This window comes from Crotalus tigris, unplaced genomic scaffold (genome assembly GCF_016545835.1).
Source record: "Crotalus tigris isolate CLP2741 ecotype Arizona unplaced genomic scaffold, ASM1654583v1 scf7180000017549.6302385, whole genome shotgun sequence".
NCBI classification, from domain to species: domain Eukaryota; kingdom Metazoa; phylum Chordata; class Lepidosauria; order Squamata; family Viperidae; genus Crotalus; species Crotalus tigris.
Window position 1 is genome coordinate 2,898,643 of NW_024096467.1, and position 19,045 is coordinate 2,917,687.

Consider the following 19,045-nt stretch of genomic DNA (forward strand, 5'->3'; position numbering starts at 1 on the left):
TTTTCAGGTAGAGCTTTGAATCTAATATTTGATGCCCACTAATTTCTGAATTTACTGAATTGTGTACTGAAACACTACAATTCTTCTAATCAGTACAACTAGTTCTGTTAAGCGACAAAACCTTTTCAAATGTTTATACACAGGTGATTCATTTTTCTTTCTTAGCTTTCTTTAATAAATTAAAATATTGTAAATGCTGACGTCCCATATCTAATAATTCAGGTACCGTAAATGCCGGCGTATAAGGCGACTTCTGCGAGCGCTGAAATCGGCGCCAAAGACAGGGGTCGTCTTATACACCGAGTCGTCTTATACGTCGGAAATACTGGTAGTTTCCGGCATATAAGACGACATTCTAGGAATGCGGCCCGGCTATAAAGACGGGGGTCGTCTTATATGCCGGGTCGCCTTGTACGCCGGCATTTACGGTATATCAGATTTCTTCTTTGGAAACATCTCATCAGTGCTCCTAATATCACAGCTATCTAGTCATTAACAACATCTGAGATACAGGAGACACAAAGAGACAGCAGAGACTTCAGCTCCCTTAGTCCAAGTACTTCATATGAAATGAATTCCCACCAACGAAGAGCCTCCTTTAATTTCATAGAGCTTCAGATTTTTTACCTTAGCCGACACATTATTGGATGCAAACCAATTGACATAATAATGACTACAAATCAAGTGTTTTTGGTACTTGGTGATTGAGGTGGCAACAAATTGACAAATGCATAAACAAAAGTCTTAACTGTAAAGGAACATCCTTAAAAATGTAATTGGGTTGTCCTACCTGGTGCCATTAACTGATGAATACTTGACGTACGGGTAACAGCTGGACTTCGAGGCTCAGCATTTGGGCTGTCTCCTTTCCTTCTGCTTTCTAGATCTGATTGGCTGGCTTTGGCACTGGTTACAGATTTGCTAGGACACACAGCTAATGTCTGGGGTTGACAAGAGCTCTTGGGTGTTCCATTTTGAGAAGCAGACAATACACCCAGCTTCTGACTCCGCAAAGTCAAATTCTGGACCTAAAAAAAAAAGAAGCAAATAAATATTTTTAAAGGCATCTTTTCATGTAAATACATGCATTCTCTGTGGCTGTGCCTGCTCTGAGGAACAGTAATTGTTCCCAGAGATTTAGATGGCTTTGATTCTATCAGCTTTTCATAAGGCTTAGGCTAGGAAGTTAGGTGAATTTTGTTGTGATGTGGCTTTTTTGTTTTCAGGGTTATTGATTTAATCAGGGGATCATGGGGGACATATTGTTAGATGGGTTTAATCTTTGTACGGTGCCCAGAGTTGCTGTTGTGAGATGGGAAACTCTATAAATCATTTAAATACACACGCACATACACACCCCTCTGGATTAAAACATTTTTTTTTCTAATACTGGAAAAATTTGGGTATTTTCAATACGTGACAGAAAAACAAACCAGGATCAAGTTTCACAATAACAAGTATTTAATGTCAGACATATGCCAAATGTTGAAAATAACAAAAGCATTGTCCTAGTCGAGAAAAAGAATATAGTCTAAATTAAACTGACAAGCCTTGCATTGGCAATTTCACATAGACAAAGCCTTGCATTGGCAATTTCACATAGACTAAGTGTAATGGACAGTTTAAAAAAAAACAAACTTGAAGAACAGCAGAAAGAACTGCAACCAAGACAATGGGCTGGAACAAAACATTTTTCTCAGATTTCAGTCCATTTAGTGCAAGTCTATGCTTATGTTTTGTGGTGTTCTGGAAAGACAGTGAATGTGGAAAAGACAAAAGGAGGAGAAAAAGCAGACTAGGGCTGGCATGCAGAACTTCTTTCCAAAATGCTTACCACTATGTCAAAAATATAGAAAAACAAATCTGTAGAGAAACACATTTCACACTTCATTTTACTCAGGTACAGGTAGTCCTCAACTTACAACCACAATTGAAGCCAGAATTTATGTTGCTAAGTGAGAAATTTGTTAAATGAGTTTTGCTCCATTTTACGACTTTTCTTGCCACATTAGTTAAGTGAATCACTGCAGTTGTTAAATTAGTAACAGGGTTGTTAAGTGAATCTGGCTTCCCCACTGACTTTGCTTGTTAGAAAGTCGCAAAAGATGGTCACATGACCCCGGGACACTGCAGCCGTCATAAAAATGAACCAGCTGTCAAGCATGTGAATGTAAATCATGTGATAGCTGTAAGGGTGAAAAATGATCATTAAGTCACTTTTTTCAGTGCCGTTGTAACTTCAAACGGTCACTAAATGAACTGTTGTAAATTGAGGACTACCTGTAGTTTGGGAACTTCCTGGCTCACTGGAAGAGCTAATGTAGCAAGGAAGAACAAAAGTTCCATTATGAACTGTTCCAATCAGGCAGTTTGAAGTGGTCCATAAACAGTGCAATCTCAGAGAAAGCTTTGTTTTGAGACTGGATAACTTCCAAATCAAAATATTCTGTAATGGAAACTTCTGCATATTCCCCATTTAGTATTTGTCATGTTTTCAAGAGTTTTTTTTTTTTTAAGAAAAATCTCCCAGTTGTTTTCCTTAAGACTTTCTCAATGTTAATAGATCAAGCCGCAGAGGTGACCTAAGCTCTGTCTAATCACTCCATTGGCGCCAGCCACCTCTCTCCACATTTATCAAAATCTCCTACGTTTATAGCTCTCTCAAAAGACCTTAGTACATTTTCAGTGTTTTCGCTATAATTTGCAGGGTATTGAAAATACCTTGTGAAATTTGTCAAAAAAAAAAAAAGAAAGAAATTGACCAACAAATAAACAGAGAGCAAATCCCACTCCCTTCTAGCACTGAAAGTCTTACCTATTTGGGGAATGAAACGCCTGTAAGCAAATAACCAAGGACTCCACAAACTATTTTCTAAATTTTTAAATATGAAACTTATTTTAAGATTCTTTCTGCCTTTCACATATGCATTTTGAAGTGACTGTTGCCTTGATTCTGTTGGCTATATGTTATCAAATGCAGACTTTTGTAGACGTGTTCCTGAAACTAATTTGGTTTAGGTCAAAATCTCATTTATTGAATTGTAATTTATTATTTAAAAACTCCAGACAGCAATGAAATAAACATTAAAAGAAAGAAAAGGGTAATTTAGGGTACAGAGTCTTATCCCCATTCAGAAAAAAAGATAAGATTATTCTTCCACACTGAGATTACAGCTAGTTTTTTTAATGATATGGAAATAAATTTGCCAGTGCCTTTTCCTGGGACATTGTCTAATCTTATGGCCTTGGGATTTCTGGGTTCTTTCCTATCCAAATATTAAACCTGTCCGACTCTTTATTTTTGAGAGTAGCTACAATTTACTATGTGCTGCAACTTTCTATGAAGCAATATAATTAAAGTATGCCTGATAGATGATTAATTAGATTTACATGAATATAGTCAGTGAAGGAGAACCATACTTTTTTGAAAGGGGAGCAAGTGGTTACAGATGCCAGTGTTGAACTTCTGTTCTTAGGAAGTTTTTTGACTTAAATTTGCCTTCTTACAATTTAACATTATATGTATTACATTTTTGTACTATAGAGCAGGTCTTGATTGCCATGTATTTGAAAATGTTGTTCCGCACTAATCTTTTCTTAAAGCTAAATATATCTGGTTCCTTTGCATTTGTTCTGCACTAATCTTTTCTTAAAGCTAAATATATCTGGTTCCTTTGCATTTGTTTCTATTAAATTCCTGGCCACTATTTTCAATTTACTGCTCTACTCTATACTGTATCACATTTTTTCTTTCTTCTGGAATATTAGTGATCTCATCCACTTTTGGATCATTTATAAATATGATAAACTATTTTTTTCCCACTCTTTGTCCAAATCATTAATTAAAATAATGAGGAATACTCGCCCACAGTCAACTACATTGCCTCCATTTGATACTGAATTTCAGTTTGATGAGAAATCATTGATAAAACGTTTAAGTACCATTTTTCAAATATTATGTCTAAGCCAGTGATTAGACATAATATCCAGACCATATTTAACAGCCGGTAGTTGCTAATTAAATTATAATAACACTATTATATATTTTATGTCGAAATATATTTTACTCAACACCTTCCACAATTTGTACCAGATCTAAAAATGAAATGAGTTGAGTTTTTGACAAATTCATGCTGACTTACAAAAATCGCTGCATCATAATTGAAGAAACCCATTGGTGTTTTGAGTACTTTGGACACCTCAACTGACAAAAGTTTTAGCTTTTTTATTAATACCATTTTTACAAACCTGAATTACCTGTATATATCCTTCTTTGAAGATTGGTCTCTCTTATTAACTCCTGTAATTGCCTCTTTATTTTCACTCAATCTGTGTAATAATATTGGCTGTTATTCTTATGATTTACTGTGATACTGTCATGTTTTATTATTATACTCTTGATGTCTTTTTTTAAAGAACTCCATCCATCTTACGTTTTTTTTTTTCATTCACCTACCAATTATTTCCAGGTATATCATTATATAAAGGCAAACAAAGATGATATGAAGAAACTGCAAATGCAAATCATACAAAAACAATAAGAGTTAAGAAAAATGAAAATTATCATACCATAATGGAAAGTAATTCAAGAATAAGTGGGCAGATTTTTAAAACAAGGCTTAATTGACAAAGTAAGGTTTCCTTTTTTGTTGTAAGGACAGATGTCAAAGACCCTACATTAGAAGAGATTATGCTTAAAACACATTCAAATCTGCAGTATATCAAGCTTCATGAAATGTAATAAAATATAAATTTTGGAGAAATAAAACAACTTTGGGATCAATGGTATTTGTTTTTTTTATAGCGTTTTAAACAACGGGTTATTTAAACAATGTTTAAATACTTTTTCTGTAAATCCTATATCCTTAATAAGATGATTTTATTCCGTTGGTTTCACTCTAGTGCAGGTTAAGCAATGAGAACTGCAAAACAATCTAATGTTAACCATGACCAAGGGATGATTGGCTGCTGGATGATATTACTGCTTTATGATGTCACTGCTGTCATAGAAACAATCTGTGCACACAAATGAATATGCTACCAGCCAGCACAAGAGCATGGAAAGCTAAGAGAGGAGGCAACATCTTGAGTGGGGCAGGGGCAGGGTCAACAAAAACTGAAAGAAGAGCGGTCAATGACCCGGGTTTCAATTCTGGTTCCGTTTACATAGTATGGCTCATGAGATTGACTGGTTACACAGTCAATCTGGCCTTTGCAAAGTAGATCTATACAGCCCTGAAGGAGAAAGGGATCAAGATCGTAAAGTTATCTGTTTTGTTGATGTTGCTAACCTTAACATAAAGGATAGAAACAGACGTAAAAGTGCCACTGACCCTTGCCTTGACCTACGTAATCTTGAAGAAAAAGAAGTCATTGTAATTAAGGACAACGAACGCAGTCAGCACAGCAATACAGAAGGAGCGGTCTGCCTTTTCAAACAAGGTTCCTCTGAAGAAATTAACGTTGTGAGCTGGCTCAGCAACGATCTTCAGAAATACGCAATTGGATTTCAGCATGCACTAAGGCCCTCAGGCCCTCGTAAATCAGCTTACGAATCGCCTGCAATTGACAAGATGTCCCAGGGAAGTGACACATCGTTCAGAGGCTCTTGTAGCCAGAGAGGAGATGACCTCTCATATTATGTTAACAAGCTTTGTTCCTTAGTAGTTCAAATGGCACACAAAGAAATGAAGGATAAACTTGAAGGAAGTGGAAGATGCATTCGTCAATCAATTAGAGGATCTAATGGCAAGAATGGAGATGACTATGGCAAGCTGTCTCCCAAACCATCCCATGATGACCCCAGAAAGACTTCACTCTTTTATGGTGAGATGTCTAATCAGAGTAAGCAAAATGGCTACAATCAGGGAGCAGACAGACAAATGTTGGAAAGAAAACAGTCAGCACAAGATGATGGTTCTTGTAGCAAAGGACTGATGGTGTATGCAAATCAGGTAGCTTCAGATATGATGTTCTCATTCATGAAAACAATGAAAGTCCAAAAGGGAAAGCATCCTCCACCAGCTTGTGTGGTATTAAAGAAGGTTCTCCTCAAACACACCAGAGATGTCATATCTGACTTAATTGATTCCACCATGAAAAATTTACACAATGTTACAGGAGTGCTCATGACAGATTCAGATTTCATCAATACTGTGAAAAAGAACCTTTTTAACGCTGGGACACAGAAGTCAACTGAGATTCTGGAAGCAATGGTGAAACGCTTATTTAAAGCACTTTCAGGGGACGATAAAAAATCTCAAAGCTTGGCTTTTGCAGCACTCAAAGCTGGTGCTCATTGTGACTCCAGATCTCAAGGACTGCAGTTCGCATCACTTAAGGGTGAGATGCATGGCCCTTTAGGTGGCAGAGGAAATGGCCAGATGAGACCTCTTCCATCTGGAAGCAAGGGTTCAGATAAACACTGTTCAATGGATGTGTATGCTAAAGACCTTATTGTAACAGCATTAATGTTAATACAGCAACATCTATTAGAAAAAAACAAAGACCAGGGATGCCGGGAGTCAAATACTACATCATTTGGCTATGTCCATGACAGATCTGGTGGCTCCAAATATACTTCAAGGCCAAGTGGAGGAAGGCAAGATAGCCTTGAATCACAAAAATGTGATATCTCAAGTATTCTTTTGTCAATCATCCAGAAAGTACTAAGAGAAGCTGGCTGTTCAGACGAGAGTTTTGACAAAGGCTACAAACAACCTGCTTTCACCGAGAGCAGACCACAAAGGGCCTTACCAAAATCAAATGGATGCCCTGAAATGTATGACAATATGGAACAGATCAACAGACAATTTATTGACCAATTGGTGGAATCTGTGATGAAGTTGTGCATGTTGATGGCTAAAGGCAATGAGTCTGATGGAAGATGCAATGGGAGACCATTAATAGGTACAGGATCTGAGGTGATTGTGAACAACCAGAACTGCAACAACAGTACACAAAACAAAGAACTGCAAGCTGTGCTCCAGTGGTTGGTTGCCTCACAATTCAATGTGCCAAACCTCACTTTCATGAATGAGCACAATGGAGAACTAGACAGACTTCCACAGCTGGCTGATAAAGCAGTCAAGAAAGGCTACAGCGTGGGAGATATTGTTCAGGAAGTAATGAAGTATTACGAGAAACAACAGATGGATGCCATGTCAGGATGCAAGCCTCAGTGTGGACTGGTCGAATGGCTGCTTGCTAACCTGTAAGAACCAACTCTTCCCTCTCATGTTACTCTCATGTCCCCAGCGTAGGCGCCTAAACCATTCTTTTCTGGCGCAGCAGATACCACCATTGCAACCCAACTGCAAGCAATAATGCACTGAATTGAACCAGGGTAGCTGGGCAAGCTCATCAATAAAAAAAAGAATAAAAAAAAGTGAGGGGGGAGACAGGCTGTTTATTGATCACTTCAAACAAACCTTTACAGATAGCCAAGTCCCAGTTAGCTTTACCATCATATTATCCAAGGATTCCAGAAAACTGCACAATAAATAAACAACTATGCAAAAAAAAAAAAAGAGAGGTGCGGCATGGTTGTAGCCATTCAGATTTCTACCATCCCCATAAAGCGGTATTGAAAACTAGAGAAAAGCAAAGAACAAAGAATTGAAAAAAAATCAGGATGATTTTTTTTTTGGGGGGGGGAGGTGCGGTTTATAAATCTACCAGTTGCTAATACTAACGGTATTCAAATGGTATTAGATTCTATTTAATTTTTGGCAAACTTTTTGCCTTTAAAAAATAGTCTGAAAATCTGCAATTGTGGCTATAAGCCATATATTTTTGCAATATGCATATTTTCCTCTGTGGCTTGCATGATTATTCTGATGTATCTTTTTTTGCTATAAATTCCCTTAATTTTTTTTCTTTGCAACTTTCATAAGATACTGACTGAAATGCCACTTAGATCTAGCATATGATTTGGAATGTGATCTTCCGAACAATAATCTTGTTCATACAACCCTTTCTAGCTCAAAACAATGGGCAATGGAAAACTCATTGCTGCTATATAGCTGTGGCAGAGCATAATAGCAGATCATGGCACTTCAAGATAAATCCATAATAGGTTTTTTATCCTTTAATGGTGCCAATCATTTAACAGATTATGTTGAATTGTACAGAGTTAGAGAAGCTCTGTCTTGTGTTCCAAATTGATGGGTTAGGGAGCCCACAGGACCCTTCATTTCCTCCCCAACAGTAAAAAAAAAAAAAAGTTTTTTTTCAGTAGTCTGCAGTCATCTGAAGTAGGACTTGTTGTCCTTCAACTGTTGTTCTTTGGTTGCCCCATATTTTCCATGATGAGTCCCTTCAAACCATCTTGGCTTCTGAAGCATTTATTTCCAAGCACTTTCATTGGGGACAGGATTTAATCATTTGACTCAATCCCGGTGACATCAGGTGGTCCAACGGAAACAGGCTGGAACCAAACCCTGTTGCAGTTCCAGTTGCCCACACTGCACCAGTTGCTTAAGAATTTAATTGGTAAACCATTAGTCAAGCTGTTCATTCTGACATTTAGGATAAATTTATTCTCGTCTTTATCCAGAAGCAAATAGTTTCGCTACAATCAAACTATAACGGAAAAGATGAAAGAATCATACCGTGTCACATACACTGTAACTTTTATTCAATCACAGAGGTTATATTAACAAATATAAATTAGTAAGACATTTTCTCAATCATGCACAACCTGAGCAGAAGAAGAAGAAGAAAGAAAATGGGACTTCCTCATCATGGGAATCATGGACCTTGCTTTCATCAGTCATGGCATCTTGCTTTTAAGCATTAATTTCAAGTGTAAATAACATGAATTAGATTTCACTGCAGGCTTACCAGGTAAAATAAGGACTCGATGGCTAAGTTTATACAATGTCGTAAACTCTGAATCTGGATTAGCAGAATATAAATGTAGTCATATCAACTGAAAACTATCCAGCTCCATTTTATTTAGCATGTAACACAAAGCTGGTGGGGACCTACCAACTCAGCAATAACAATACAATAGAGTTAAATTAAGATTACATGAATAGCTACCATGTGCTATGACTAGAACTATGTTAATGCTAAATCTCAATCTAGTTTTTAGCTTAACACAAATTTTCCATTTGAGTTAGTACTATTAACGGTGGACCTACACCTTAATTATTTTTGTAGATATAAAACATTACCAGTTTGAAGAGTTTCACACTTACAGGGGGGGGGAGTCTTCTGTCCTGTAAAATTACCCAATCTGGCCAACCGATCTGTCTAAGCATTTGTCACAATGCATTTCAACATTTATATAGAAGGCCAAGATTTTATAATAACGTTTGATTTAGTGATTTTGCAATTATAGAAGCATTTCTGTGACACTTAAAGTATCAGGCAGAATGAAGAACAGAACAAAACCTCAAATTTGTTTGCTCTCACCCCAGGGAGGAGGACACAGAAAGCTAAAGAAAAGCAGATTCTATTTGAATGTAAGGAAATGGCTTCCTAACAGTGAGACGAATTTTACAGCACCTACCAACTACTTAGATAACAACAGCTAAATATTTCTCCAAAGGCATCAAACTGTTGGCTGGAGAACTATCAGGAATTTTTTAATCCAGATCAAGGTAGTCCTTGACCTATGAACACAACAGAGCCCAAAATTTCTGTTGTTAAGTGAGACATTTGTTAAGTAAGTTGAGGACTACCTGTATAGATTTAGGCATAATTAGGATAGCCTCAATGACCCCTTCCCAACTCCATGATTCTATGAAAATGCAGACTTTTCAAGATAATAAGAATTTGCAAGTACCCCTCTCAACTCCTTTATACACACTTTTATTTGGGACAGCATCCCCACCATCCAGTCAGAGCTGAAGAAGCTTCTGGGATGAGAAGCAAAATGTGTTTAAAGAAAAACAAGAAAGTCCAGTTGCCTCTTGAAAAAGCACCTTTGGGCTACACCAGTGGTTCTCAACCTTTTTAATGTCACAACCCCCAACCGGTCGTAAGTTGAGGATTACTCAACTGGTCGTAAGTCGAGGACTACTCAACTGGTGCAGCACCGTTTGCAGAATGGGATTTTTGGCGGGCTCAGCAGGGCAGAGACAGCCTGGACAATTCCTATTGGCTTTAGAAAGCCAATAGAATTAGACTCTATTCAAGAGAGTCTATTCTATTGGCTTTCAAAAGCCAATAGAATAAAAGGGAGTAGCACAGCTAAGGAAAAGGGGAAAAAATGGTGGACTGCGTTGTTTGGCAACCCCCGTGAAATGGTCGTTCGACCCCAAATGGGGTCCCGACCCACAGGTTGAGAACCACTGGGCTACACCAAAAATATTGTACATCTAGATGGTAGCTGAAATCTATTGAAAGGTGAGTATAATGTTTTGAGTAGTAGAGTATTTTAAATCGTGACATTTTATTTTTGAAATATTTCTATCGTTTTCTGCAAAATTAATGTAAATAAAGGATTACTACTGAGTCACAAAAATGTTAGGTAGATTGACAATCTTTAAATAACTAATAGATCAGGCATAACTTGAATTCACTTGAGTGGACAATCATTAATATTGAAAGAAAAATACACAGCATGGATGGGATGTACACTTAAAACACAAGAGAAAAGAAAATAATTAAGAAACCTTGTTAAAAAATATGAACCCACAAGCCATTACATTCAGTCCTATATTTAAATTTAATTCAAGCTGGATGGTGATGAAACTGGAAGACAGGATAGGGAGATCTGATTGAGCAAATAAATTATATACCAACATAACCCCAACTTTTATTAGATTAAATCTCCCCAAATTTCACATAATGAGATGTATACAGCTTATGTATTCTCTCCCAATACGAAACTCTTTTTGTGCTGGCTTCAGAGAATATAGTAATATACATAAGGAAGTCAAGCTAAAAGTTTACTACCACCAATTTTTGCTATAGAAAAAGATGCAAATGGTATTTATACTACCATGAATTTCTTCAGTAAGAATAAAAAGCTTAAGTGAAATCCTCTACATTAATTATTGATTTGTTAGATTTCCTATCTTTCTTCCAAATGTCCAAAATTGCTTCCATGGGAATTCATTTCATCCCAAAAACAACTGTGAGGCACATCTGGTTGAGACAGAAAAACTCAGCCTGTCACGCTAAAGTCACCCTAAAGTTTTAAGGGATAAGGATGGATGTGAACTTATCAAACATTCAGATGCAGTCTTTGATATTTTCCCAGGGTGTGTTTTTCTACTAATATAGTTTTAATTTGTTTTAGTTAACTGAGAAGCAAGAGAACTTGGAGAACCATAAATGTACACCCATTAAAATTTTAAATAAATTAATTGTAACATCAATATTTAGTTGTTTTCTTCTCTCTGCCAGTTATTGTTTCTCTTTTCATTTTGGCATTTAAAGTCTGTCCTCCCCGTATCATCCAAAAGCTGTGTTTCTTGATCTCATGAAAGTTCCATGCCTCAAATTTTCAAATTTTATGGAATTTCCAGGTAGGTGATATTTTTTAAATGCTAACAGTGCTTAATGTACCGTAAAAGAGAAACTTGAGATAGTATCAGATCTGAAATTTCAAACATTATATTGGAGAAAAAGAACTCCTTTCCAAGCTGATTTTTATTTATCAAGTCATCTATTTTTCTTTCCTCTGAACTTTCAGTACCGTTTACTTTGGTGGTTTTTTAAAAAAAATATTCATGACTTCTTAAATAGTATTCAACTCATAGTATTATTTAATAAGTAGCTGCAGAACTCAGTTGTTGTTCAGTTATTTTTCTATAGTAACACACAGACACACACACACAGAATTAAGTCTCTGTGTGTGCATATTGCCCTTTGTGTTAGTTGTGTTAGATGCTTAGGAATCTTTTCTTTCCCCACCTCTGTGGCTCTAATACAGGGATCTTCAAACTTGGCCCTTTTATGACTTGTGGACTTTAACTCCCAGAATTCCTCAGCCAGGCATGCTGGCTGAGGAATTCTGGGAGTTGAAGTCCACAAGTCATAAAAAGGCCAAGTTTGAAGACTCCTGCTCTAATACAACTGGCTGTTATTCTCTGCTGATTGACAGGGGCTCCCTTTAGAACCTTGACTGTGGCTGCTCCTGAGTGATTGCTTTATACTATTCTCCCAAAGAATGGCTGCTCCATGTCCTATAAAGAAAGTAACACTAGATGGCGTACCTATCAGACTTTTCCATACTTCTGAAGGCTTCCACAGAGCTTAATAGTCATTGGTAGAATAACAGCTGCAGGTTGTTCAAAATTAGAAATATAAGTACAATGTACAGAGATTATTGGAGAATAAATAACAGAAACATGGGAAGCCATTCCACTACTGTCAGCATCGTTTGAGAAAGGATCTTCAAGGTTTCTAACGAGAGATCCTCCACATTCACCTTGAATGAGGCTGTGATATTGTACTTGCAATGAAAAATCCTTTACCACTCAATTTCCAAATCTATTAAGGCAGGGGTCTTCAAACTTGGCCCTTTTATGACTTGTGGACTTTTAACTCCCAGAATTTCTCAGCCAGGCACACGTGCCTGGCTGAGGAATTCTGGGAGTTGAAGTCCACAAGTCATAAAAGGGCCAAGTTTGAAGACCCCTGTATTAAGGGCTACTAGATAAGCTACCTTTAACTGCCATATAGGGAGTGTCAAAACTTTCCCAGATGTCTTCTCTGTATTTTCTTGCTTCTTGCATGTCCCTATTGTGCCAACTGTAGCTTAGCAGCTAAAGATGGCAGGCCTTCCCAACAGGTTTTTTTTTTATGCATATGGCAGCTGAGCATGCAGAAAACATAAGAATTCACTAAATGTAAGTGCTTCTTCCAGTATTGTAATTTCCACTATTGTAATTTATCACCCTACTTTTGCAGTGCCATTCTGAAGGACATTATAATTAAAAGGCCCTGTAAGATTTGGTTTAGAAATAAGCTAACTACTTTTAATTCTCCTCTATTATTTCAATGAATGCAACATTAGTTTTTCCCAATCAAGACAAATTTCTCATAAACCCGGGTAGGTGAATGAGAAAAAGTAGCTGAAAAATATATTATCAGAGGGTGATAAGATGCTTCTTTGTGATGTCACTGCTGCCATAGAAACTATGTGTGCACACAAGTGAAAATGACATCTGGCAGCAGAAGAGCATGGAAAGTTGAGAGAGGAGGCAACATCTTCGGTCTGGCAGGGTCATCAACGCAGTTCAGCTGATAAGGAACAGCCTTAGAGTCTTAGGTACATTTCCACTTCCAAGCCTCAGAAGATGTCTCAGGAAGTTGATTGGTTACACAGCCAAGCAGGTGTGTGTAAGGTAGACCTCTATAATCCTGGAGGAGGAAAGGACCAGGAACGCAAAGTCATTTGTTTTGTCGATGTTTCCAGTCTGAACATTAAGCAAACAGATGATACAGATAAAGATGCTGCTGGCCAATCCAAAAGCAGTGAATCTGCCACAGGACTTGATCTGGGGAAAATGCAGGACAAAGAGGTCATCGTAATAAAAGACAGTGACACGCCAGAACAGTCTAAGACAGAAGGAGCAGTTTGTCTGTTCAAACAAGGTTCAACTGAAGAGCTTAACGTTGTGTCCTGGCTTTTTGACGACCTGCAAAAATATGCATGTGGATTTCAGCATGCACTGTCCCCTTCAACGGCCCCTCCTGCACAAAAGCCATCGGCAGCTGACAGGATGTCCCAGAATAACAACAATACAGCTTTCAAAGCTTCTGAAGGACAAAAAGCACCATCAGATGAAGTAGCAAGCACTGTCCAAAAGCTGTGTACTTTGGTTATGCAGATGGCAAGTAAAGAGATCTCTGAAAATCTGGAAGATGCTGCCAGCAAATGTATACGCCAGGCAATTTATGCTACTAAAGATGGGAAAGCTCTTAATCCCTCTGGTTCTGTAAGTAAGGTTGCATCCAAGATGGTGAATGACGTTATAGAAAATGCTCAAGATTCCAATAAAGATAAGAAAGATGAGGGTAAAGGACTCCCCAAGAAAACATCGCTTTTTTATGGTGAGCTATGTTCCAACGAAAGCGAATCAACACCGGAAGAAGAAGGAAGATCAACACATGCCCATCTGATACATCCAAGAAAACAGTTGTGCAATGATGGCACTAGTTCTTTTAACAAAGGGCTAATGGTATATGCAAACAAAAACGCTAAGGATATGACGTTTTCATTTGTGAATGCAACCAAGATACACAAAAGGCCACCACTCCCAGCCTGTGTGATTCTGAAGAGAGTGTTTCTCAAACACACAAAGGATGTCATATCAGACTTAATTGACTCCACCATGAAAAATCTGCATAATGTCACTGGAGTCCTGATGACAGACTCAGATTTTGTGACTATGGTGAAGAAAAACCTCTTCAATGCAGGAACTCAGAAGTCAACTGAGATTTTAGAAGCAATGGTATTAAGAATGTATAATGCTTTGATGTCGGATACTAAGGACAGAGGGCATAGTCTTGTATACTCTTTATTGAAAACAGGATGTTCATTAGACCCCAATGCTCCAAATATGCACTTTGCATCTTTGAAGGGTGGGGTCCATATGAGGGAAAAGGTAAAGCAAGAAGGACAGACATCAGCACAAAAAGTAGGTGAAACGATAATTAAGGATGGAATTAGCATGTTGAGATCAAGAGCAGGAGGCAAGGGTTCAGACAGGGGATGTCATGATAAGAGGCCAGAAAAAAGCAGCTCTACCACTGAGTTTCTAGCAAAAGACCTCATTTTGACAGCTTTAATGTTGATACAACAACATCTCTTAACGCAGTACAAAGAGCCCATTTGTGAGTCAAATACGTCTTCATTTGGATTTTATGAAAAGGGAGGCAAACACGGTTCTAAATCTCATAGTTTCAGGAGTGATCCACAACAGCAAGAATACCAGAGGGGGGAAATACAAAGCGCCCTTCTATCAATCATCCAGAAGGTCCTACAAGAGGCTGGTTTCAATGTAGATGAGTGTGAAATAAGCAAGAATCCCAAGCAAAACTCGTATGAAGATAGATCTAGTCGAAAACCCCCATCCAGACAGAACGGTTCAGATGTGGATTCTGAAAATATGGAGCAAATAAACAAGAAGTTCATTGATCAGCTGATGGAATCTGTGATGAAGCTCTGTATGTACATGACTAAAAGCCCTGATTTTGTTGTTGAAGATTACTCTGACGAGCAAGGCACATACATCACAGCAAGAAACAAAGGCATGTCAACTCCAGATTCAATGTTATCCCAGAAACCTCCACGAACTAATATTGGAAAACCGCTCGTGCCGGCTGGTTCTGAGGTGATTGTAAACAACCAGAGCTCTAACACCAGCTCACAGAACAGAGAACTCCAGGCTGTCCTCCAGTGGATGGCTGCTTCTCATTTCCAAGTGCCCAATCTCACTTTCATGAATGAGAATGATGACGAGCTGAAGAAGCTTCCACAACTGGCTGACAAAGCAGCCAAGAAAGGTGCGAGTGTGGGGGATATTTTGCAGGAGGTAATGAAGTATTTCGAGAAACAACAGGTTGATGCCGCTGTGGGAAATATGCCTCGTTGCGGACTACTTGACTGGTTGCTTGCTAATCTGTAGACAAGTAACAACACCTCCCTCTCATTGCTTCCACCCAGCAAAGTGCCATCTTAATTGTAAGATGGAACAACACTACAGCTCATTTTCCATAGACAGCGGTTCCACAGGCTGTGACACACAAGCTGGGCAAAATCACCAATAAAAAAATACAAATGTCAACTGTTACTAATTTGTTTATTATTTTTTATGTAGATATTATAAGTAAGTTACAAGAGTAAAATCCTAAAAGTTTGTTTTTAATGGATTGTTATAAAAGCAGTTGGGTATACTGATGGTATTATTTTTGACTTCTCTTTTGTTTAATGGGCATAATTAGCATCCTTTTACTTTAGGTCTAATTAAAGTTCCTTTTTGCTTTCTTCTTTTTATTACTAACCCTAAGCAAATCAAAGTTGGATATTGAGATTGTACTTGCTAAATTTTTTCTTTTGATATTTCCAATTTTTACTGTGTATTCATCAAAATCAATTAAATTTTAACATCTTTATGAAAATAACTATGCTAATATATTTATTGATATTTAGTCACTCCGTTATATCAGTGCATTGTACTAAAATTAATGAAATATGGTCATTCTTACTGTTGACCTGAAACTGTTGTGCAAAGTTTCTTATATGTATTTACACGTAGGCAAACCGTCTCTCTTTCCCTCTTAACACACACACACACAGACACACAGCTGTACTGATCTGTCTTTGTTAAAGTTTCTTTTACTTTTATTTGCCCCCCCTTTGTTGTTTCATTAATGGTCATTTTTAAAAATCCATAATAGTAGTGCTAAAACAAATATAGAGGGATATTTTAATCCACAATACAAATTGTTATGATTTGTTTCTTCTGAAAACTTTATGTATACCTCTGCAAAATTTGCCATCTCACTCAACCATAAAATTCCTTCTATTTTTCTGATATCAGTTTATTATTTATAATTAAGTCAGCCAAAGCTGTGTTCATGCTTGTATAAATAACTGGATTTTACCAAACACAAGAATGTAGGGATTTTCATAGTTGGATTATTAATAATAATAATAATAATAATAGTAAAGTTGGAAGGGACCTTGGAGGTCATCTAGTCCAACCCCCTGCTCGGGCAGGAAACCCTACACCATTTCGGACAAATGGCTGTCCAGTCTCTTCTTAAAAACTTCCAGTGTTGGAGCATTTACTGCTTCTGGAGGCAAGCTGTTCCACTGATTAATTGTTCTCACTGTCAGGAAGTTTCTCCTTAGTTCTAGGTTGCTTCTCTCCTTGATTAGTTTCCACCCGTTGCTTCTTGTCCTGCCTTTGAACAATAAAGTTCTCTATTGCCAATTTTTATAATTTCGATTAAAGACAGAAATATACAGGAACCATGAGAATGGCTTACAGGTGATTAGCCAACACTGCTTACTGTGTCAATCTTAAAAAAAAAAAAAACTGAGGAAGTTTTTCACATTGGTGTAAAAGACACCCAACCTACTTGTTCTATCACAACTCTTGAACTTGAAGGGGGCTATTCTGAAAGATTATATCACACTGTATACATTACTGTCTAAATGCATGTTTTATTTGCTCAAAGATGAATTAAAGGAGGCTTAAGAATCGGAACATTAATGATTGCCCTTAGTTCTTTTTTCACCTACAATATAATACAACACCACTATAACTTTAAATTTTGTACCAGGAAAATATGCTAAAGAAAGTTTGAATATTCAGTATTAAACAATGGACATTTTTAGAAAATAATGCTGTAGCAGAATACAGGTATGTTTCTTAGGATCACAGTCTCTGCACAAATACATTTATTAACTGGGTGCTTAAAAAAAAAGTTAAAAGTTAAAGCAAGTATTCTGCCTAATAATTGGTCCATTGTTTTCCAAGTCATTTTTCTCCCTAAATATGAACTAGCTAAGTATAACCGCATGCATCAGTTCTTTGAGGGTGATCATCCTACCTTCCATGCTAAAAAAAAAAAGAAAAAATATATTTCCTAGAAAATACAAATACACAATTTTTACATTATAAAATTTTGCTTATAGATCAAAAAAGAAGGTCCATCTAGAAACTGTCTGAAGATGTTATATGTGTGTTTGCAATAGTCTGTTGTCCCCTTAGCATTTAGAACCTCTGGCTTTTTGTGAGGGATTGCACACACAAAAGCACTAATACAATAACATTTTGACAAAAAACAATGCATATGAACACAAAGAGTAATGTCGCATCCCAGCTGTTCGCAATGGTTCTGGGTTACAGGTAGACACACATACTCCCTCAATCCATGCAGCCTCACCTGAGTAGCTGCAGACTGACAGGGAAACGAAGATGATGACGACACAACAGGAATGTCAGACTGGACAGCCGCCACAGTGGTAGCAGGCGTAAAAATCAGCTGTGAAGGCAGGAAAAAGAAAATTGAAAGCCACACAAAGCACATAGATAGCTAGTCCTCGACTTACAACAGTTCATTTAGCGACCATTCAAAGTTACAACGGCACTGAAAAAAAGTGACTTGTGATCATTTTTCACACTTATGACCACTGCAGCATCTCTGAGGTTACGTGATCAAAATTAGGATGCTTGGCAACTGGCTCACATTTATGACGGCTGCAGAGTCTCGGCACCGTGTGATCACCTTTGCCACCTTCTGACAAGCAAAGTCAAAGGGAAAGGCAGATTCACTCAACAATGGTGTTACTAACCTAACAATTGCAGTGATTCGCTTAACAACTGTGGGAAGAAAGGTCATAAAAGAGGGCAAAGCTCACCTAACAAATGTTTCACTTAGCAACAGAAAATTTGAGCTCAATTCTCATTGTAAGTCGAGAACTACCTGTTGTCTGAAAACAAAGTGGTGTGTCTTTTCTTTTAGTACAAGACCTACAAATATTTATTCTACTATCTTAGGAAGCACCCTCAGACTTTTTGAGTCGCTTAGTTATTTCATCTCTTTGAACAAGAATGTCTGCAGCCTGAGGCTTCCCCCAAAATAACACGATTGCATGCTGTTCTTCATTGGTATTTGAAAGTTATTAAAAAAGGAAACTGTCAAATAGCCATAAACACCTGGCCAACCTTGGCTGATCTCAGGAGTAGGTACTTGGTTGAGACACCACTAGGAAATATCAGAGTTGAGAACTAGGGTGGGAAATCAAAGAAATCTCCCAAAAGAAGACAAATCATTTCCATATTATTACCAAGAAAACAACATGGAAATTGCTTCATCCCTGAGATTTTTCATTAAGTCGTAATTTACTTTTCTCATTTAAGTTGAGGCTAAATCCTCCACCAAACCAAATATCAATTTGATTAAAGGTATCTAGCATTTGATCTTAGCCTAGATTTTTATTTACCTCAACACTTAAATTCAAAACCTAGCTACGGCCAAACGTGTTAATGCAACAAATATGTACATTTTAAAAGTATGAACAGTAGCTGTAGTGAGGGATAAAGGAAGCCATACTAAAACTTAGAAA

At 37.4% G+C, this 19,045-nt stretch overlaps 3 protein-coding genes across 16 annotated transcripts in view; 2 read left to right on the forward strand and 1 right to left on the reverse strand.

Annotated features, from left to right (window-relative positions):
• The window catches only part of PHC3 (polyhomeotic homolog 3), a 47,245-nt gene that overhangs the window by 17,242 nt on the left and 10,958 nt on the right, over positions 1–19,045 (reverse strand). For 13 of the 14 annotated variants that reach the window (XR_005556078.1, XM_039337822.1, XM_039337831.1 and 10 more), the window contains 2 exons: positions 17,863–17,961; positions 791–1,028 (listed from right to left, as the gene is read on the reverse strand). Coding sequence is in view for 13 of the 14 variants with exons in the window: in XM_039337822.1 (XP_039193756.1) it covers positions 791–1,028; positions 17,863–17,961 (337 nt within the window). In the remaining variant the exon portion in view is untranslated. The remainder of the gene's footprint in view (positions 1–790; positions 1,029–17,862; positions 17,962–19,045) is intronic. The other variant, XM_039337765.1, reaches the window with a different exon arrangement.
• Positions 5,034–7,387, forward strand: AKAP4 (A-kinase anchoring protein 4). The gene has a single exon (XM_039337869.1). The coding sequence runs from the start codon at positions 5,172–5,174 to the stop codon at positions 7,215–7,217; it is 2,046 nt and encodes a 681-aa protein (XP_039193803.1). The 5' UTR covers positions 5,034–5,171; the 3' UTR covers positions 7,218–7,387.
• Positions 11,952–16,701, forward strand: LOC120305666 (A-kinase anchor protein 4-like). Its single transcript, XM_039337858.1, has one exon. The coding sequence runs from the start codon at positions 13,260–13,262 to the stop codon at positions 15,591–15,593; it is 2,334 nt and encodes a 777-aa protein (XP_039193792.1). The 5' UTR covers positions 11,952–13,259; the 3' UTR covers positions 15,594–16,701.

Excerpts from the sequence above, each read along its gene's own strand:
- LOC120305666 (XM_039337858.1), top strand. The coding sequence starts at position 13,260 with ATGTCTCAGGAAGTTGATTGGTTACACAGCCAAGCAGGTGTGTGTAAG.
- AKAP4 (XM_039337869.1), top strand. The coding sequence starts at position 5,172 with ATGGCTCATGAGATTGACTGGTTACACAGTCAATCTGGCCTTTGCAAA.